The sequence below is a fragment of the Carassius auratus genome, chromosome 19 (genome assembly GCF_003368295.1).
Source record: "Carassius auratus strain Wakin chromosome 19, ASM336829v1, whole genome shotgun sequence".
Classification (NCBI taxonomy): domain Eukaryota; kingdom Metazoa; phylum Chordata; class Actinopteri; order Cypriniformes; family Cyprinidae; genus Carassius; species Carassius auratus.
In genome coordinates, this window is record NC_039261.1 from 28,219,764 (window position 1) to 28,242,612 (window position 22,849).

The window sequence follows — 22,849 nt, forward strand, 5'->3', positions numbered from 1 at the left end:
TGATTGAAAATCAAAAAATTTTGAAGGTTTCTGTCCAAATACTTTTGGGGCTAAACTTGTTGGGAATAAAAAATAAAAAATAAAAATCAGCATCTCATAATAATGGTTATGAATGTCAGTGCAGAATGACACCCTCTTACCTGCTTGCTCTGCCATGGTGCTGTTGAAGCCCCAGTGGTGGTAGAGAGCAGCTAAATCATGAGGACTGCAGTTCTTCAAGAAACTCAGGATGTCTGTCACAGGTTCTGGACCACTGGTCATCGACTGTCTCTTGGTCTGGGAGTGAGAGGACGGGCCACTCAAGCCAAGTCTGCTCCAGGGGTCGTACCCAGCAATGGACGGTGTATCCTGAGCTTGAGAATCAGACCTGCCGGGGGTCTGAGGAGCATGGGCTTTGGAGCTCCTCTGATCTGAGAGTTTGTGTTTACTAGAGAGCATAAAATGAAGTCCCTCTTGAGGTAGCAGACTACTCTCCATCACTCTGCTTCCTGTCTTTGGGTTTCCAGTCTTCTGAGGACTTGCCTTAGGCCGCGAGGAACTGCTTTGATGGACGCCTGCTTTGTGTTTACTGCCTGCCAACTCATCTGTCCTGGACTTGCTGGTCTTGTGTTTGGACGAGTGAGATGATGCCCCTGGCGCTGTGGCTGTGTGCCAGCTCTTGCTTTGCGAGGAGCTAGACTCTACACTACTTGTCGGAGGTTTTGATTTCTTCATCCCTCCAGAGCTGCAGTCAGGTGGACTCGTTCGGGAAGTTCTCATCTGCGGCAGAGAGGGGCAGTCCTTACCCTCCAGAAACGGAGGTGGACCAGTGCGTCTCTTGAAATCGAGAAGTGATTTAGGCCCCTTGAGGCCGTTTCTCGGGGCCCACTTAGGCACCAACGTAGTGCTGTCAACTTTATGTGCAATTCGTTGGTGGATCCAGAGAACTTCTGGATAGAGTGTTGCATAGGAGCAATAAGGACACTGGTGTCGAACCAAACTTTTCACTAACATGGAAGAAATCTCTTCTTTTTCGTCATCCACCTCCATGGAGAGATTAAGCAGATTAGCATCTGCTTTATCCATGGTGCTACTTTCTTTCAACCCCTTGTTGTTTTCCTCATCATTCTTTGATGCGGCATCGCTCAGTGCTGCCCTCTCCAGGTGAGTTGAGCTAGTGTAGGGCCAATAGGGCTGCTGCAGCAGGGCATTTCTCAGCCTTGGGAAGCCCGAGTGGTTGGTTTGGTGAGGCTGGCTTTGGCTGAGTGAGCTGGTTAAGGCATCACTCCTCTGGCCCCAGTCCCTGATTGCCAAATGATGCGTTTGGGCATGGGTAGCGATGGCAGAGGGCTCTGAGGTGCAAAAGTCACAGTGCTCACAGGTGTATGGCTTTTTATCTGTAGTGAAAACAACAAATATGGATATGTAACTATAACAATAACATGTTCTGAACAAAAGCCAGCCATCAGAACAACACTGAATTCGCATGAACACTGGAATTCAAAGCAGTTTTGGAGTTTCACCACAAGATGGCACAACATAACTATTAGTTTCACTCCAGTACAGGTACTAATACTGTACAGATTTAGATTATGTTAATGACAGAACATTGATTTAAAAAGGATAAGAGCAAGTACACAAACACTAAAAGTTTGGGCTCAGTACAGTAAAAAAAAAAAAAAAGAACTTCCCTGCAATCATGCATTACATTGATCAAAATAAACAATAAAGGGAGTTTAAAAAGATATTTTAATAGAGAAATATTTATTTGGGTGTTCTATTCACCAAAGAATCCAGACAAATTTGAGGTTTCCACTAAAATGGGCATCAAAATGTATTATCAACTTTTTAACACTAATAATAGTTAGAAATCTTTCTTGAGCACCAAATCAATAATATATAAACATGATGTAACAAATATATGTTGATGTAACTACAGCATATTCAATGTAATTGTTTAAAATAATGCAAAATTTAATATGCTACATTTAAAAACTCTCTATAGCATTGTATAACACTTACAAATGATCATCTGCACAGTTAACATGAGGTCAAAAACTTTTAACAGTGGTAGCATAATCACAGTTTGTTTAACACTAATACAATGGAGCAACAGGCTACTGGGCCTGGGAACTTTGCCTGGGACTACCTCTTCTCATCTGTCAGCAAGATGTTTGTTTACATTTAACATGTCTGCAATCTCTCAGTAGCTCTCTCTATTTCTATTCTCTCTCTCTCTCAAGCCATCTGGATTGCATTTGGTGGCTTACACTAGCTGCTGTGCAGCCTTCATTCCAACCTCTCAGGGTTATTTTTGAGCCAATTCGGAGAGCGGGTGGGGGTCCTTTGAGATAAACTTTACACAAACATAATGGCCATGTCTGCTTCCCTACATTCTTTCCTTCAGTAGAAAGAAAGAGGAACTATCATATTCTAAAAATTATTTGGTCTTACTATGAATCTCTGAGAGGAGATAAATAGTGTAGAAGAACATTATACAATCTGTACACCTACATGAAAATATCAGTAGTGAGTGGACATCTGTTTCAACTCTTACACAATGAAACATCTGTTCTGAAACATTTCATCGGTGTCAATCCCTAAGAGGGCATCTTTTGTTTAAGGCAGTTTTATTTTACTTAAACTCGTGGTAATGAAGGGTAATTTTTTTAGAACTACAGGTCTATTAGAAGTCTTCCGTTATAGATGAATAATATAACGCTCCACGATTCCACTAAATATGACAGGAATTATCAATTACCAGGACAGATTCAGTGCTCTATTGGGGCATATTTTTTAACCAAAGGTCTGCACTTAGATGGGGAGAGTGGGAAAAAAAAAAGACACAAATCTTTAGCGGTTGTCTTCCGGAGACAGGAAGTCCAGAAATAGCATCATGCAAAGAGGCCTGGACAGCTCCAGCCACAAGCAAAAGATTTAACAATTCAAAGCCTACTTTTGCATCTTGATAATTAAAAGCATGCTTCAATGAGCTTATTACAGGCTGTAACCTGATTTTTTTATGGTATCAGATGACAGAAAACAAATGTATGGAGGTATGAACAAGTGATACTGAGAAAAAAAAAATATACCCAAATCCATGGACTGGTAATTGGAACTGAATTAAATATCCTAAAGTCCTTTACAACAAGTGTAACTTTTGTTTCAAGCTTAGAGGCAGAAAAATAAAATGAATGAAAATCATAAATGTTCTATATTTAATGGGTATTTTGTGCAAAAAGATTAAAATGTTATTTTTCAAATGTAAGCAAAGCCCACGTTTCCATTAATTAAACAACCAAGTCAACAAATGCCATAATAAAATCAAATACATATTAAAGGTCTAAGCTATGCACAAACACTACAATACAACTAAACATGTCAAATGCTGCAGCATTTGTCCACAAGGTGTCTCTGTCCTCCGCAAGTTTAACTTCAGAAACAGTATATCATACTGTATCTGTTAAGTCAGTCATTCTCATATCCTATTCCTGTATATCTGGCTTTAGTCTACCACACCTTCCAGTAGTGATCGAGTGAACCCGAAAACTCGATTTGCTGGTTCCAGTTTGTTTGATAGAACTCCACACGAAAGTATATCTACAAGAGTGGGATTAATAACAACAAAAGCTCAAATGAAATCATTAAAAATTTCCTTATATATATATATATATATATTTTTTTTTTTTTTTTTGTTAATCATCGTAGCATAATTTCCAATCAGGTACCAGTTACCTGCTTACATATTCTTTGGAGCACAGTCACATAGCTAATTCAGCATGAGTAAAATCAATCGAACACACCTGAGTCAACTAATCAAGGTCTGTATGTTCACTTGTAAATTGTGCTGTAGGCAGGTGTTGAATAGGGATAAAAATGTAAATCTTTGCGGTGAAGTAGATTTATAGTAGCAAACAGATTCAAATAAAATGACATTCTTTTCAGTGAATTTAAACATTAGCTGTTCAACACGAAAGCAAAAACTATGCCAGAGGTTAAGCATCTGCATAGCATTGCATTAATAATCCTGTCTTTTGTTTACAAACTGTGAGTGGTAGTGCGAACGGAGGTTATGATAAGCAATCATGTGGTGCTTGAAGTTTATAACATTAAGAACACATTCCTGAGATTATGCTTAAACTTTGAGCTTGCTTTAAATTCCAAATAAGGACGTTGTCCTTACCTGTGTCCCCAAAGAACCCTGCTTGTTTTTGATCCCTGAAGAGTCCTGCTGATTCGCCTGCTTTAGATGGGCTTGACTCGGCTTTACGGAACAGTCCATTTCCACCAATGGTTTCACCCAAGCCACCATGTCTGATGAGCATGTGGATCACCATCTGTTGCTGTGTGCGGAAGCCCTTTCCGCACTCCAAGCACTCTGAGGTTTTCTGGGAATTCTTACGGCTAGGGCGAGAAGTAGGGCGGTACTCTGTGTCACTCAGATTCTCTGGGCTTCGCTCACCAGTCGAGACCTGGCCGTTCCTTTCTTCAGTGCTGTGGTGATCTGTATTGGAGCCTTGGGTCCCAGCCCCTCTCCGTTTCTTGGTGGGGATACTCGCCATTGCATCAAGTGACTTCTTCCGCTTGTCCTGTCTGAGCAAGACATACTCGCCCTTTTCCCTGTCGTATGCTACATCTGCATCGGCTAACCTCTCTTCCCAACCCAGGCTCTTCTCCGATACCTCCACCACTTTGCCTCTGGTGGCCAGTTGCCAAGACTGGTAGCTGCTTACTGGATCAAGCTCCGGGATTCTTTTCCCTAGAGTTCCCTCAGCGGGGTTCTCTTCATTTCCTGCTGGTTTCAAGTTTAGGCATTCCAAGAAGCTTGTCTTGGTGACAGATGTGAAGTCCTTATCACTGCAGAAGGTATTTTTAGGAGGCTGCTTGACATTTCTGTGGACCTGTTCGTGCAACTGCAAGCTCTTGCGGTTGTGGAAGAAGTTACCACACTTGGCACAGAGTTCATACAGACACACTTCGTTCACCAAGTTGGACTCGTCCTGCGCCACCTCATTGACAGTAGCCGGAAGGTAGGTGTCACTCTTTGGTTTTACCTTGGTGTTGTGGGTCTTCATGTGGCTACGTAGAAACCAGGGCTCACGAAAGCGGCGTCCGCAGATCCGGCACCCATGATCCAGACTGTTCTGATGCTTTTTCCTGTGGGTTTTCAGAAACCAGGCTTGTGTGAACACCTGGTCACATTGTTCACATGGGAACTCGCCTTTACCATCAGCTTCCTCACTGATAGAGACTTCTTTGGTGATTGATTCCTCCTCGATAGGATGGACCTTCTCAACATGAGCCTGCAGTTGGTCCTCCTGCAAAGTTTCATAAGGGCACAGTTCACATCGGAAGAACTTGTGAAGCTCCTGCTTATGCTGTTCAAGCTCTTCCTGACTGGACAATCGTTTCTTGCACAGAGAGCACTGCACTGACTGTTTACAATTCTCACTAGAGGTTCTTTCCTTCTTTCCACCTTTCTTCCTCGTTTTGGTCGACTCCTCACCGCTCACAACCTTGTTGCAGGCAGAGGTACTCTCAGTCGGACTGGAGCAACCACCTTGATCTTCTGGCACCCCTCCTTCCTTTTCCCCTTCCTCATCCACATCTTCCTCCTCACCGCCGGTGCCCTGGCTGAGACCGTCCAGTTTGTGGCTGCGAATGTGGGCCTTTAAGCTACCCTTCTGGGCTGAGCGGTGCTCACAGTGAGGACACTTGTATGGTTTCTCCCCAGTGTGTTTTCTCATGTGCTGGGACAAGGAGCTGAGGAAAGGAAAACTTCTTCCACAGAGTTCGCAAGTGTGACCTCTGCTCTTCCTGCCATCAGGGTTGTCTTGGCCACCCTTTGAGAAGGACTCTTCCTCTACAACGTCCAGCCGTTCCACCTCCATTTCAAGTCTTGAATATTCCACTTTGCTGCTATCTGTTGTCCAAATTAATAGATCCTATTAAGTCTGTCTGGCCTGTAGTCATTCGGTCTGGGTATAAGTCCTCTTTGTCAAAAGTGCCATTGTTGGTAATTCTGTCTTGACAGGGTTGCTTTTGTCTGGAATATGTCTGGAGTTTTTTATCCCATGAATCATCTTACAAGCTGAGTGTTTGCTTCATACTGGTCACCTGAAAGAAAATAGAGACAGAACAGAAGCAAAGTTGAGCACAAGACTTGCAAATGAGTAAATAAAAGTTATTCATAACTCCATTCGTCCATGGCAACAAACAAGCTAGTAATTAGTTATTAGTAAAAGAAAGGCACTATGCTTTTTTTTTTTTGTTACAAACTGCTGTTATGAAGAAAGTGCTATACACAAAATTGGTAGACATACAAAACTGTTACATGGAAAGAACTTGGGCCCAGTGTTTGAGACAACCCCCAGCTAACAGAGTCCTTTTATATAATGCCATCTGACAGTCTTTTGTTCAGTCAAAACTATTCATTTAAGGCAGAATCCATACTGCATAGCTGAATACAGAGGACATAGTACATTGGGTTTTATGCTCTGCACCATTTACAAGTGAGTGGGAGAGGGACAAAGAGTGAGAGACTGCTGATGTCCTCATTTAAGAGTCAGAGGAAATGGCACAATCTTTAAGAATTACAAAAACACAGTAACTTATCCGACATGCTTTCTGATTATTCTAACAAGAGCATAAATGCAGATACAGTAAATGCACTGCTCAGTATTAGAACAAGAAGGGTATTAATTGCTGTAAATCCACAAAAACATACACACCCCAGTCCAGAATCAGGATTTCCTGCCATTCTGTTTTGTTTTCTATCAAATCTAAACATAGACAAACTTTTTTTTTTTTTTTTTTGCATTCTTCAAAAATGCTTATGTTGACTGAATGTTCATTATAATGTGCAGCCTATGTGTTAGCATATCTGTTAATATAGTTTGTCCAAATGTAGCTAAAATAAATATACACTATAATCACAGTGGAGACGGCGTCTGAGTACTGTAAAAAGAGGTAATATATCAGTAATAATAGGGTTCAATTAAGTCCAGTTACACAAATATGACCCTGGACCACAAAACCAAAATACATTGTATGGGTCAAAATAATACATTTTTATTTTAGGCAAAGATCACGTTCCTTGAAGATATTTTGTAAATTTCCTACCTTAATATTAATCAAAACCTAATTTTTGATTAGTAATATGCATTGCTAAGAACTTAATTTTTAGGACAATTTTAAAGGTGATTTTCTCAGTATTTAGATTTTCTGCCCCCTCAGATTCCAGATATTCAAATAGCTGTATCTCAGCCAAATATTGTCCTATCATAACAAGCTTATTTATTCAGCTTTCAAGAAATTTACCCTTATGACTGGTTTTGTGATCCAGGGTCACAAATGTGTTTAATACTCTTAAACATATATTTAGAATCTAAATGTTACAAATTTATACAGTTTATTATTTTCAAATATTTTCAGACCAAAACAATAGTTTGAGTTTTATAATTACCAATTACTCTTAAAAGTGAATAAAATTTAGCTAAAATTCCAATAATAGGCAGTTTAGTGGCAGGTTCCCATTGTAACCCCAAAGAGTGTGACAAGATGGTCAACGTGTTCAGAGAACTGTATTACTTTTTTCCTGGGCAATAACTGGGAATGTTCCAGGTATTTTTTAAGGTATGTGTGACAACTTGCCCCCATCCACCTTATATTTCAGCCCATCTTGTGAGGGTTTGTATGAATCTTTGCCTGAAGGACAACAGTAAGTCTCAGTTAGTCCCCTCTCGTAGTCAGTATGAACAGTGGTCTGCTCACAAGCCTTAATTCATTGTGTGCTCGCGTGTGTGTGTGTGTGTGTGTCTGCTGAGGCGTAAAGAGACTATTCAGTGTTGGGCAAGAGAGGGGCCAGTTGGGATGAACCCTGAGGGCCAGTCCTCTCTCTCTCCCAACAATCAATAATCCATTATATACCAACTACATTTCACCACTGGCCCTGCATCCCCTTCACACAAAGACATACATTCTAAGGCACAAAAAGCACTCGCCTCTCCACAGTTCATCTTTTACGGTAAGTTAACCTGCTGTGCTAAAAAAATGCCAGGTAAGAAATTTAAAGAGGAGACGTTTAGGAAATTGGAAGTTTTCCTTGAGGCCCCATCATCCATTTATCTCGACTTATTTCCAATGTTTACCTACTTATCTAGTTAATTTCCTTTTATTATTTTATTATTGTATGTTGGGTAGCGTGTAAACAGTGTAGCCTCTATGACAATGGAATGGATGAGGTGCTTAACCACATAATAACGGAACTGAACATGCTGAACTGCTAATGAATAGTGTTTTGCTGTTTGGCAAACCAATGAGCTGAGCATTAAATCGCCGTAACTACGATACCAAGAGGTTTGGGAGATGTGTAAGGACAGACACTACACGAAACACACACATACATATACACACGTCAGCAGTGGGGTTATTATTGAAACATGGCTGTTCTCGGAGGGCTTACCTCAGCTCTGCTGACCTACTTATCCCCAGACAGTTCATCTCATCTTGCAGCTCCATCAATGCAGGATCAGTGCATTTTTCAAATTGAGCTCTGTGTATGTGTGTGTGTGTCAGTACGCGTGTGTGCACTCAAATCCTAAACCAAATTGTCCATTTTATCCAAATACACAGAGACAGTAACCAAACCACTAACAGGCATCAATACTGACAAGAGAAGGTAGAAGAGCTTGATTGTCTTTTGTTCTCAGTGTGATGTGATGGACGGCAGATTAATCACTTGTTTGACTGCAACCAATGAGATTTTTAATGCATTATTTGTCCTAAAACAAGCGAAACGAAACAAGCAAAAACTTTGATATTAATTAACATCAGTTTTTGATTTCCACTCAATGCACAAATGTTATCTTGTTTTTATTCAAAATCACAATTGGCAGTGATGAAATTCACTTGTTATCCATCATTTTTGCGACAACTCCATATTGTCTCTATGGCCTTCCTAACAGTTTGGTGGATCTCAAATCCCCCCAAACTACAGTTGCATTGTGCCTCTCGCACCAGAACTGTCACAATAGCTCATGTCTATACCTCCTCTGAGCTGCGGGGAGTCCAACACGGCCATTGTTGAATGCAGGGGTCCATCCTACGCTAGAGGCCTGTCTGAAGCATGTCTGGTTGGGGAAGACAAAGGGAAGTCCCTCCTGGTCCCATTTTTGGAGTAGATCCTGCCTAGTACCCTCGACTGCTGATTATGGCTGAAATAAAAGGGGGGCCCTGTTGCAAGTTTACGATTGTGAGCACGATAGCAGGTGCTGAGGCTAACGTTGTCATGTTAAATTACGGAAAATATTCTGGTGTGTTCCAGAGATGTGATTCCCCCAGGTTTGAAATGAGAGGAGCCAAGAAGAAGCAGGCTTGGTTGGACATGCTACACGAAATGTCACGTCTAGCAAAGTTAAAATCTGTGTCATGAGGAATGTGAGTACAGATGTGGTCATACGATAAAAACCGAACGGAGAACAGGCACAAGTGTTTCTATTCAGCTGAAATGTAAAGCTTAGTGATACAGCTTGCACAGGGTTAAGGGCCTTATGTTCTACAGTGTTTATGAAATGAACACTACTTAACTGTAGCCTGTCCACCTTACATAGGCATAAAACAAGATTTACAACTCAAGTTCTTCAAAAATATGCTTTCCCTATATAGACTTCATCCTTGTCCACTAGTTATGGTCACTGACAGTGGTTATGATTGGGTGTTTGTGATTCTAGTGGTTTCCACAGATGGGCTACAGCCAGCGTTCATTTGAGATTCCTGAGGAACCTTCCTCTGACACGTCTGTGGCTGTTACCCCTGCCTTAGTCTCGTGTAGCCAGACCTTTAGACTGACGGCTGAAGGTCTGGAATCCAAGGCCTTCCCATGAGGCTGTTTGACTGACATGTCAAACAACCAATCACAGTTCATTTGTTCAGCATCACATTTCGGGGTGTGGAAATGTTGCCACAATAACAGACCAGTGTGTAAAACTCTCGGCCATATTTTAAAGATTCTATGCTGCAAATTTTGAATATTTCACATACTTTTGAAAATCCAGCTTTTAGTTGATCCTGATAAGCACTCATCGTCAAAGTTGTAAACACAACAGCTTTCTTCTTTCATGAAGGGGTTTGGTGGCATGGCATCTTTGTTTCCAGCCGGAACATTAAAGAACACTTCCTGGAAATCCTGTATAATTCATCCAATCCGATGACGACTTTGAAACTCCAGAAATGTTTCTACTTTTGTGTGCACACTTTTGCCAGTATATACACAGTACAAGTCAAGCACCTTATAAACAGTGATTCAGTCATCTTAAAAGCACAGTTCACTCAAAATTTTTGTCATCATTTGGTCACCCTCACTCACTCATCAGTGTTTCAAATCCTTATGCTCTTTTTTCCAATGGGGTGTATAAAATGTACACAATTACAGTTTATTGTGACGAGGGGATGGTAATTTTTCACAGATTTTCAAAGCTCATGTCGAGACTATAGCACACTATTCATACAAATCCATTTTATGGTGCTTTTAAAGTATTTGTATTGTCGTCACTTTTTATCATGCTGTTGTAGTTATTACTATAACATTTCCATTAAAAACATTGCATGGGTGAAAAAAAACTAAACAAATACAAAATAACATAATAAACTGTACATTGAATGCAAGTTTTGAATTGATAAGTTGTTTGATATTTGCTGACCAAGACATTTATTTGATTAAAAATACAATTATAACATTGTGAAATGTAAAAATAAAAAAAGTCTTCTGTTTCACATGATCCTTCAGAAATCATTCTAATATGCTGAAACTGAAACTGTTCTTCTTATTATTAATGTTGAAAACATTTGTGTGGCTTAATATTTTGATGGAAACCATGCTATATTTTTTTAATCACGATTCTTTGATGAATAGAATTTAGAATAAAATACAGCATTTAAGATGGACATCTTTTGTAAAATTACTGTTTAACTGTCACTTTTAGGGCATTCTTGCTGTTTAAAGTATTTAATATCTAAAAAAAAAAATTGTGCAATAGTGTAAATTAATCTTACTTTTTACTATTTTTTTAAATTAATTTTTATTAACAATTATTTTTTAAACAATTAATTAAATGTTGCACATTAAGCATATTATTTGCTACCTTGTGGAATTTTACAGTATAAACTATACAAAGTATGCTTAATGTAATTGTTATCTATCCTTATTAGCACTGTACTTTTTATTACTGCTGAAGTAATTAAATCATAATTAAATGATCAATGATTGATAAGCAGCCATATGCTTGAGGAAATTCTTCACAAAAGTGAAATCACATCCTTACGGGCGCATTTAAAATCAGGATCCGCTGTTCACACGCCACAGACACGCAAGCAACAACATATGTGCCTGTAAAAACAAAAACACACACAAAGACAGCCAGCTTTCATTGGAAAGAAACAGCAGCACATACACAGGCCCGTATCTGAGAGAGACAGCCCTGAGCGAGAGCTCCATTCTTTCCCCTCCTCTCTTTTCTCTGGCTGATGAATGGCTATGGCGAATCAACTGTCTGCTCGCTTATTCAACCTGACGGCTAGTCCAGCTCAGCACAAACGCCCCATGCTCTGGACACTACTCCTCTGCTCTGAGCCAGTGTGTGTGTGTGTGAGAGAAAGAGAAAAAGTGTGTATATCCTCATGTGAAAGACCGAGCTAAACAAGTCCCTGACACATATGTTTTTTCTAACACGCCCTGGCTTGAAACGTAAACCGTGAGCCAAAATCCTATGTGCGTTTGTGTGTGCACTGTGCACATATGTTAATTGTTGCATCCGTGCCAAACAAACATGTTGCATGTCAGTGTGTGTGTGTTTGATAAATCCTAAAATACCACGAGAGGTTGAGCAAGAGGGGCCGTAGGCTTTGAAACGGACTACAATGGCACTGCTGATGTCGATCTTACACCACAAACCAACAGTGCAGCACAATGTGTGTGTTACTGACTTGTGATGCTCATCTACTAATACGATTACACCGCTGCAGTGACTTCTTCACAAAGCAGCAGTTTTGTCCAAGCTCAGGCAGAATTCATAGCTCATAACTGTATAATGGAATGATAATGGTTGGACATCAGTATTATGAGAGCAGCGTTTCTCCAGTAGAGACGGCAGACGTGCGAGGGCTCCACGACCTCCCAGCGCCGTCGCTACACAACACCACTCCCTAAAGCCAGAACACGGTTACACAAGCAATAAAGCGAGGGATTATTTTCCTGCTAGTGTGCTTGATGTCCAAGCAAAGAATCTGGAAATCCTGAATGACGATATGAATTGAAAATTAGGTTCCATACAACAAATGTGACACTTTCTGATTAGCAGCAACTTCAAAACTGTTATTAAATTGTGTTATTAAAAGGAGTAGACCTTTTGGTCAATAGAGGTTTTTGATAATTAAAGATATTCTTAATCTATATTAATGTTTGAATAATCGACACAGGATGAAAAATCCTTGCTTTTTCGTCCCACGAATCATTGTGCCTGGTGCATAGCCCCATAGCAATCATTGTTTATATTCAAAAGTGTTATCGAGCCAAATTTTCGTGTTCAGCGTGAAAAAGCCTTTTTAATGGGGAGCACCATTTGAGCACCAATGTACTAATGCAATTTTACTATTCAGCTAGACTGTGTATTACAAAGTGACTCTTATGAATTCACTCTATAATAGTAGTGTCCATAATTCATGCAGATCTGTCAAAGTTGTACATTCCCATATAAATGTTAGTGGGATAAAAGGAAAATATTTCTAGAGGTGTCCACAGGTGGGCATATATGTGTGTTTTTTGGGTGCAAGCCAAAGCATGCAAGTGTGCATGTATTCCTTTGTGTGTGTGTGTGTGTGTGTGTGTGACAGCAGTGATAGAGAGATGATAGAGAGATGATAGAGGGACACCAGCAGTAATGCTTATGTAATATCAGGCCGAGCCTCTGCAGCACTCCTGATGGCAGTATGACATAACACCTATGCGGCCACACAGCTCATCCAAGAAACACACACATACACACTCAAACAGACAAAGGTCTGGTCTATATGATATGCCTGCAATCTATTATGACTTGATAGTTTCAAACAACGGCAAATTTTAAATTAAAATTAACATTGATTTTGAAAACTTTCTAAATCGACTAATCTTGAAACTCTATCATCATTTACTCAAATTCATGTAATTAAAAATTATATTCAACAAGTGTACTTTGAGGAATACTGGTCATTTTTTTTAAAAGAATGAAAGTGAATGATGACTGTGGCCATCAAGCTTCAAAGTGACAAAGATACACCCAAAAAAAAGTCTATATGATTTATGAACTATCTGAAGTCATAGTGGAAGTATCAATCTGAAATTAAGAAGCAGCCTATCATTATTTGATTATCATTAATCATTCTTTTGAATCAGCATCAACGAATCAGTTGATCCATTCCAATCCGGTCTTAATGACTTGTTCATGAAGCAAAGTAATCTGTTTTTTTTTTCTAGTATTCATTTATATGTTCGTTTTTGTTTTATTTATTTTAGTGCAAGTTTAGAAATAAGAAATGATTCTGAAAAAAAAAGTGTTTTCTTTTTTTATAGTTTTTTTCTTGTTTATTTTACGTAACAAGTTCATTTTATGGGTTTAGTTTTGATTCAATAAAACCCCTTTAGACGTGTATTTATTTCTTTGGGTAACTGTAGAATTGATTAGAGTGACAGTAAGTGGCTTGCAGATACACTAGTGTGGTTGGCGTGGTCTACAGCTGAACTATAATCTGAAGGCATTAACTTGCTCTCTAAAAAAAGCTCTCTGAACAGGGATTAGATTATCATGGTGAAGCCAGCTAAGACTCTCTTACTCGCTCTCTTTTTTGTCTCTCCCTTCCCTTCTTTTTTTGCGCACACTTTCTCAACAAATGAAGGTAAAATGAATAAATGTGACAAAAAAAGAAAAGAAAAAGAAAGGCTGCAAATGTGGGTCATTCTTTGAGTTCACCTCAAAGGTCTGTAAACCATTTCAATGTTTCATCTTTACATCTAGCATATGTTTTGGCACAGAGCAGCCTAAACCTCTTGACTGGGTTTATAGCCGGAGCGATTGTTGACTATAGGGGCTTTGGTAGCCCCCTGGGGCAACTCGGGGTTAAGTGCCTGGCTTTGGGTTGCCAGATCTGCACCAGATGAGCTGCTCTTAGATTTGACCCATATTTGCCAGAGTTCTAATTAAAATGCAATGAACAGCAAAAATCTTTTTCTTAGATGGTTTACAGAAAATTTGTATTTCTTTACTCATGTAACTGTCCAAAAACTGTTGAAAGCTTCCAGAATTAGGCTATAAAAGTACAACATTTCATCAATTTTTGTGTTATATACACTTTCAAACAGCACAGCTCATCCCTCCACTGCCTGTATGCTTTATTGACCTTGATGGCAGCCCAAGTGGGACACTCTTCCCAAGAACCGTCTGGCCTCCGTAAGTATATCTGCGTCCTTGGCGAGAGATGTGATCACGGTCGCTCAGTTAGAGCTTGCAGGGCAGCCAGATGTCTTTCTCATGGCCTTCAAAGTATTGTCTCTCCAGCTGTTTATTTATTAATGTTGAGTTCACACTGCGATAACTCTCACCCTGCAAATACTGTTTATTATACCAGAACCATGAGAAGTGGCAAGTATTTAAAGATGAATGTAAATACATTTTTACATTTTCTAAAGAAAATGTGAGTTAGTGCTCATCTGCGCAGGGGGAAAAGCCACTGTACAGTTTTGTCAGTGCTTGCTTACTCATTATATATATGATCTTTAAATAATATCAGCCTTTAAATGCTAAATACTTAAAGTGTACCTGAAGTATACAGTTCCACTTTAGCACAAATATACTAAGTATATCTTTAATTGGACTTCAGCACTACTTTCGCACAATTAAAGTGCATTAAATTAGTTGTTACAATTAAGCAGACTTTAAGTATACCAGTTTAGTATACTAAATGTACTATTGTAAGGTATTTTATTAAGCACATAAATATGAAAATGTATTTGTAGTATATACTTAGCATTTCAAATACATTTAAGTATGTTTATTTTTAACTAGGGTTGTTTGGAAGTAAAAACAATCATTAAGATTTTTAAAAATATATATAATCAGAGTATTGATGTTATGCATCAGGGGCTTAATACATTAAAGAATATCAATCTATGCTTTAAGGTCATCGTCACAGTCTCTGAACAAGCTCAAGTTTCTTAAAACGTCTGGTTTCTCTCACTCTGGTTAGTTCAGAGAAGGACAGGTAATCTAACACCATGAAAGCCATCTCGATCGCTCTCTTTCCCTCCCTCTTCTCTGTTCTTCTTTTGCGTGTTCCTGTTCTGGTAAGAGAAGATCTGTCTCTTTTTAATGAAACTCCCCGTCACACCCATCTCCCATCTGGTATGTGTGCATATATGTGTGTGTGAGGTGGTGGGAGGAGATGGCTAGTGTGTGTGTGTGTGTGAGAGAGTACAGAAGTAACCAGAGAGAATAACATGTGTATGTATGTGTGGTGTCATTACAACAGGAAGCCTTTGCTCTGATGAGAGGTCTCACTTCCTGTTTATAGAGCAACCACTGGAGCGCAACAATAGCTGGAATTTTGATGGATCGGCAGAGAGGACGCCCAACTCACACCCTCCAGAGAAAAGATTTCGTTTTTCACTCTTGCTGACAACAGTCCGACACAATCTGTGAGAAATCAGCAGCAATACATTCAGTGTTCCTGATCAGCTGTAAAGGAACAGGCAAGTCCCTCTGTAAACAGTACCTAAAGCAGTTTTACAAACTAATACATTCATAAGTTCAGTTTATAATGTTATTGTATCATATTTGAACCCTAAAATTACAATTATTTTATTTTACTACAATTCATGATTTTCAAAACATGATCAGTTAATCGAATACAAAGAGTACAAATTTGTATGTGTTTTGTGTATACTTCTGTATTCATAAATACACACATACAGAATATTTCGAAAATATTTACATGTCTGTATTTATATTCATAATTTATAATATAAATGTTTTTAATATATATTAAAAAAATCTTAAATATATAAATGCTTGTGTGTATTTATATTTAGATAATAATAAATATACACAATACACATACATACATTATGTAAACCAAAACGGTAACACTTTAGAATAAGGTTCCATTAGTTAATGTTAGTTAATGTATTAATTAACATGAACAAACAATGAATAATACATTTATTACTGTATTTATTCATCTTCGTTAATGTTAGTTAATGAAAATACAGTTATTCATTGTTAGTTCAAGGTAATTCACAGTGCATTAACTAATGTTAACAAGCACAACTTTTGATTTCAATAATGCATTAGTAAATGTTGAAATTAACATGAACTAAGACTTATAAATGCTGTAGAAGGATTGTTCTTGCTTAGTTCATGTTAACGAAAGTAGTTAACTAACATTAACTAATGGAACCTTATTCTAAAGTGTTACCACTAAAACATTTATTTTGGATGTGATTAATCATTTGACAACACTAATATATAAATATAAACAATCCTGTTTTGCCCTGTGACATCATATAAATAAATCACTAATTTAAAAGGTTTTTTTTAGCAGAATAAACTCAATTTAGTACAACAACTAGTATTATAATATATCTACTTGGAAGAATTCTACCTAAATTATAATTGACCATTAAACATTTTTTACAGTAATGGCATTGATATTTCTGAGTAGTTTGCAGTCTATTGAGAATTGTGGGAGTTATGTGCCATATAGACAAAGCTGGCTTAGTTTTACATGCAACATCTAAATACAGGTTTCCTATTTGTTTGTTTGTATGTTTGTTTATGTATTTATTCTTGTGGTGTAAAACATCATCTGTACATTTTGTTAAATTTTCGTCAGATTCTCCCATTGTCTTATTTTGGTCATTTGCTACAGCTTAACTTTAACAATAGCCTACCAAGTTATTGTGTAAAGGGCTTTTTTGGCTCATGTCTGATCAAAATGGTGTTGAGCGTTCCCCTCACTGAGGAATACAGTATGTCATGTCGGGCTCTCTGGGATTTGAGGTCAGTCCAGCTGGACGTCTGGTGCCAAAATGAGGTGGATTACACCCTTTAATCCCAGTCACCCCAAACGAAGAGAACTAAAGCTGCCAGTGTCCTTCTTCAGACCACAGACATCATTCAGCTGATCTTTCTGAACCTCTTTAAACAGACTTGGTGAAGTGTTGGAGAACAGTGCTACTATCACTTGTCACAATACAAAAAAGAAAAAAAAAAAAAAACAGATGTAGAAGAGTTTTGCCCTCAGGGGACCAGCAGCACTGACGATGAATTATAAATTTAAACTGAATCATGTGACGAGGGGTTGTCAAGGAATTAAGTATATATTACTTCTGTCATTGCCTTAAAATAAAAAAAATAAAGTTGTATATACTAGCATCAGTTAATGCCATAGGTTTAAAATAATAACAATGTTAATTTAGAAATACTACTTAATGTATTAAATGAAAGTATAAACTTTAATGTTAAAAATGCATGTAGAATGCTGGAAAATTGTTAGTCCTTTAAACTTCATACACCAAAATCATTTGTTTGACTGAATTTCTTATTGTATCTCCTTACAAACAAAACTGCTGTCCAGACAATAAGGGGTTTTGATTCCACTTTTTACAACAACATATTGATTTCAGGTACAACACTTTGCAATAGCTGTACTCACAAGCGAGTGTTGTTTGTTTTGTATGTGCTTGCAAAAATGCATTAGAAACTCAGACTTCAAGAACTTACTTGAGTAATCTGAACAGAAGGGATGCACTGTATTGGATACGAGAGGTTTGGCACTGAATGGTAGCTTTATTTTTCTCAATAAGCGAAACCCCTTGAGCTTGAGCTATTAATAATCTCGGAGCTCTTTTTCAGAGGAACAGCTGTTGGGGAAGCTGAAATTTGCTAATATTTACAACCTAGGCTCATTGGAAAAATGTGCCTCTATTTAAACAAACTCCAAAAACGCACTGCTACATACAATTCACTGCAGTTTCCAGATGAAATGAACACTAGTGGCACTGAAACACCACTGACTTTTCATTCTTGTTCAAACAAATTGTGATCACAGGGTAGAATATTGATTAATACTTTTTTTGTGCGTTTCTTTGCACAGTACTGTTATGACTTTTAGTACATGATTTATAAACCAACACATTTAATGTTTGCATCACAGCTCCACATGACATGCATGGCTTTTCTGACGTAGTAAACTTGCTCAGGAGCTCACCTGGTACAACACTGCATTTGGGTGCAAATCCTGTGAAACCTGAGTCATAAAAAAAAAAATTAAAAAAAACTTTTAGACTTGTAGATACAAGATAGAATGCCGTGGTTGTCTCAGCATATGTTTTTGTCTCGTTTGATTTTGTTACCATTATCGGTTAGGGTAGGATTTAGTGTACGTTATTTTCAAACGTAATAGCACATTAACTATTTAGCACCATTCTTTGGAAATGTTATTTTCTAACTGATGTAATATGTAGAACAACCAGGGGGTCACATTCATAGTGGTCCGTTTCGAATAAAACTGAAAACACTTAGCACCACTCACTGGAAATTCCACCTTTAATCTTTTGCAAGATATTTCCTTCCCATTCATACAACCGTATGAATCAAAATAATATATACACACCTATATACTTTACAGCAATGATTAGTCTACATCTAATATTTAGCGGTTTTAAATACAAAAAGTACACCAAAGATATAACGTGCTGTGCTTTTCTACATGTTGTTTTACAGACAAACCTGACTCTGAATAATTTACAGCAGCAAGGCCTTGACATCCACAGGATCCAATTAGTTGAAATCCACATGCAATCAGTCCACAGGAAAAAGGCACAACAGGGACATCTCCAGAGAGACGAGAGACTATTAGCTAGTTTCTAAAATACAGAGGGGTGCACTGCGTAAAGAGAAGAGCAAATGCACCACTGCTTTGACAAAACGTGGAATCAAAAAAAAACAAAAAAAAAACAATGTGATCCTCGTATAGAAATACCTGAGTTACAAACCTCTGACTTCGTAACAGCTGTTCTTTAAATAGCGACAGCTATTAGATATAGTGTATGATAGTGCAGTTTAATGTTATATATAGCACTATAGTGTAATACTGTATAGCTATGATCCGGTAGGACAATGTAATTTTTAAGTAATCAGTTTAAGTGCCCTCAAAAATAAATAAAAGCGTCTGATGGTGAAATGCAAAACCCTGACGAGCTGAATGTTTGTCTTTGCTGAAGCTTAAACTTTCCATAAATCAAGTGAAGAACTGCACAGCTTGTTAATGTTTTCCTTCAAACCAAAGACTGTAACTACAACCGACTTTCCTCTGCTGAAAACAAAAGATCATTTGAAGAATGTTTCAGTTGTTTTTGTGCAGACAATGAAAGTCGATTGCGTAAAACAAAACTGTCAAGTCAAGTTTACATAGTTTTTTTACAAAATGAATCCAAGCCAGAAACACAATATAAACTTAGTATCTGAAACTTTGATTACAATTCCGGGTACTTCTATCAGTAAAGATTGGGTCTGTGTTGGTTTGCATTAAAAGCTCTAGAGAAAAAGGGCTGTTTCTGTCTAAGGGTGGAGTTGTTTGTGTGGTTTCCAGCCAGTGGCAACAATGGTTTGTTTCTGTAATCTCAAATGGAACATTTGTTAGACATTGTGTGATTATGCACTACTGAATAAAGTATCATAAAAGGCTTTGGTCTGGTTCTTAGTAGTATAATCAGGTTTGGTCTAGTGTGGCACTGATATGGATGATGTGCTGTGCTTTGAAGAAGTATTCTGCTCTAATTGTATAACATGATCTGGTTTAACCAGGTTTGATTTGGTATGGTCTAGTCTAATTTGGCCTTTCATGGTATCATATGATCAGTCTTTCAGCATTGCTATAGTCTGGAAAGGTCAGGTCTTAGTTTAATATGGTTGGTTATGCTGCAATGAGGTAAAGCCACAAAATGGGGCAGTTCACCCAAAAATAAGAATTATAGGCTACTAATTAAAGTTACAGTCATTAAGAGGTTTAAAAAATACAGCAAAAACAGTCTTATTGTGAAATACCATTAAAATGTAAAAGAACCTTTTTGTATTTTAACATATTTATGTCATTTATGCCTGCAATGTCACATGATTCTTTAGAAGATTCATTCAGCCAAAAATTAAAATTATGTGATTAATGACTCGCCCTCATGTCATTCCAAACCTGTAAGACCTCCGTTCATCTTCGAAACACAGTATAAGATATTTTAGATTTAGTCCGAGAGCTCTCAGTCCCTCCATTGAAACTGTGTGTACGGTATACTGTCCATGTCCAGAAAGGTAATAAAATCATCATCAAAGTAGTCCATTTGACATCAGAGGGTCAGTTAGAATATTTTTAAGCACTGAAAATACATTTTGGTCCAAAAATAACAAAAATACGACTTTATTCAACATTGTCTTCTCTTCCAGGTCTGTTGTGAGCGCGTTCACAACACTGCAGTGACACTATTGACGTGTTACTACTTTGGACTACTTTGATGATGATTTTATTACCTTTCTGGACATGGACAGTATACCATACATACGTTTTCAATGGAGGGACAGGAAGCTTTCGGACTAAATTTAAAATATCTTAAACTGTGTTGCGAAGATTAATGGAGTTAATGCCATAATTTTAATATTTGGGTGAACTAACCCTTTAATAATAAAAAGAAAATCTTACTGACTGTAAAATTGTCATTTATTCAACATCAGGTTGTCCCAAATCACATTAATTCCTATCTTTTAACACAAAAGATGAATTTATGAAGAAAATCTGGGCTGGTCTTTTCCATTTTATGACCATGACTGACAACTGGAGTCTTAAAAAAAAAAAAAAAAGCACAATAAAATCATACTGAGAAGGATTTTCACTATAAATTACAATGTATATAGTTTATGATTTTTTTATGTTGCTTTTTGTCATTTTGGAGCTATACAGCTGCATTCCCCGTTTACTTTCATAACATGGGGATAAACCGTATATAAATATGACTTCCGAGTAATCTATCCCTTTAAAAAGGACAAAGGCAGTGGCAGTGGTTCAGAAAAACTTTGCTTCCTATATGCTGGACGTGATGGCAGTGAGGTCATGGTCAAACACAGGGATGTGTGCAGTATACAGTACCAACCTGTTCCTGTTGGAACGTTGGACAGGAAGATACACACTGCCATCACTTGTTGTGCTCTCTAGTGCCAAAGCTGTGCCCTGCTCAGCTCTCTCGGTCTCTCTCTCTCTGCCCGCTGCTGCCAGCTCACCCATGTGCCAAGCCCTCCACTAGACACACAACAAATTCTGGACAATCATCCCAAAACTGTTTTTATGCTCAAAACATATTTGTTCGCATTACCACCAGCAATTTACAGTAATGACATCACCAGCCTGTTTTTCCACTATACTGACTGATGCTGATTAGTCAGCATTACCAAGTTAAAAGATAAAGGATCTGCCATTATTTGAATAACCTCTAGTCAAGAGAGTTTTTGTTTGCGTACATATAAAACAACACACAGACATATTAGGACATGTGTTCTCAACTAAACACTCTGGAAAAACAAGTACAGTTAGGTTTACTTACTATACCAGTTGAGGCGTAATGCCTCAAAACAGAATTACTCTAATATGAAGCGGAATGACATCTGGAATTATAAACAAACATACAAATAAATAAAATAATACATTTTATAATTACATTAGGATTATTTATAATCTATCAAAAAATAAAACATTCATTTTATTTCCATATTGTTTATACTACATACAGTACGTAAATTGTACACTTCAATATAATTAATTAAAATACTCATTTGATTGCATGTTATATTTAAATTTCAAACCGAGCAGCAAACAAATGACTGAGAATTTACTTTTAACTTAACCAAGTAAACAATCTGAACATGTCCAAATAATTATTTAATGAAATGTTCAGCTTGAAAAGTGCTTTCTTTAAGAACAGCACTTGGTTTAAAATTGTGTTGCTTAATGCAATGGCATTCCTACGTTTTAAATTACTGGTTTAAGTATCCAAAGACTTTCTGAAGAAACCGTATGAATCTTACTCTATATTTACTATAAAACATGGACCATTTACTGCCTAATCAAAAAAAAAAAAAAAAAAAAACCCAAATAGGTATATAATCAAATAAATATCAACCAATTTAAGATGGCATCTGTTCACTCTTAAACTGGACGTCTTAACTCAGCAAATTAAACTCTTCATGCGGAGTCTCTCCTCCCCCTCAGCTGCACTTAATCCCAGTGATTAAATCATTTTTCTTCAGCCCTAATTTTCCCTGTTACAGGGCTATGATGGAGGATGGGCGTGCTCGTTATTGATTGGTGGGTTGAGCAGATTACCCTAATAGCAGGATTACCACCCACATGTTGACCACGCGTGTTGGAGCTGCTGGGCCGTGGTGCCAGCTCCCTATCAGATGGCCAGGGGGAGCACTGAAGACATAACACACCACTCAATAAGAGCATGTGTCTGCTCGTCTGTCTAGAGGGTGCGCATTAACAAGTATTTGGCAACTCATTAGGTTCTTTTATTTGCAAACTCATTAGTCATCTCAGCTGTGTTGTCAGTTAGGATGTAGTCAAACTTGCCATAATTATCACGTTTAGCTGCCTTAGCACAACTTGACATCTTGAACATGACAGGTTCTGTGACAACTGGTGTAAATGTCATTTTTAATCTAATGCTAGTATGTCAGGCGCAATTCTAACATGTAATGTAACATGTAAATGTGCTTTATATGTAAATTGTTTGTTGTTC

General features: G+C 37.9%; 1 protein-coding gene and 1 long non-coding RNA gene across 5 annotated transcripts in view; one reads left to right on the plus strand and one right to left on the minus strand.

Annotated features, from left to right (window-relative positions):
• LOC113120102 (uncharacterized) overlaps positions 1-15,918 on the plus strand; it is a 38,181-nt gene extending 22,263 nt beyond the window's left edge. Inside the window, exon 3 of the long non-coding RNA XR_003294547.1 lies at positions 14,372-15,918. This is a non-coding gene — a long non-coding RNA (uncharacterized LOC113120102). The remainder of the gene's footprint in view (positions 1-14,371) is intronic.
• The window catches only part of znf516 (zinc finger protein 516), a 36,450-nt gene that overhangs the window by 7,353 nt on the left and 6,248 nt on the right, over positions 1-22,849 (minus strand). For 3 of the 4 annotated variants that reach the window (XM_026289980.1, XM_026289981.1, XM_026289983.1), the window contains exons 2-3: positions 4,163-6,096; positions 141-1,376 (exon numbers count right to left, since the gene is read on the minus strand). In XM_026289980.1, coding sequence (XP_026145765.1) covers positions 141-1,376; positions 4,163-5,870 — 2,944 coding nt within the window. In that variant the 5' untranslated portion in view covers positions 5,871-6,096. Of the gene's footprint in view, positions 1-140; positions 1,377-4,162; positions 6,097-21,205; positions 21,662-22,849 lie in introns of those variants that run through there. The other variant, XM_026289982.1, reaches the window with a different exon arrangement.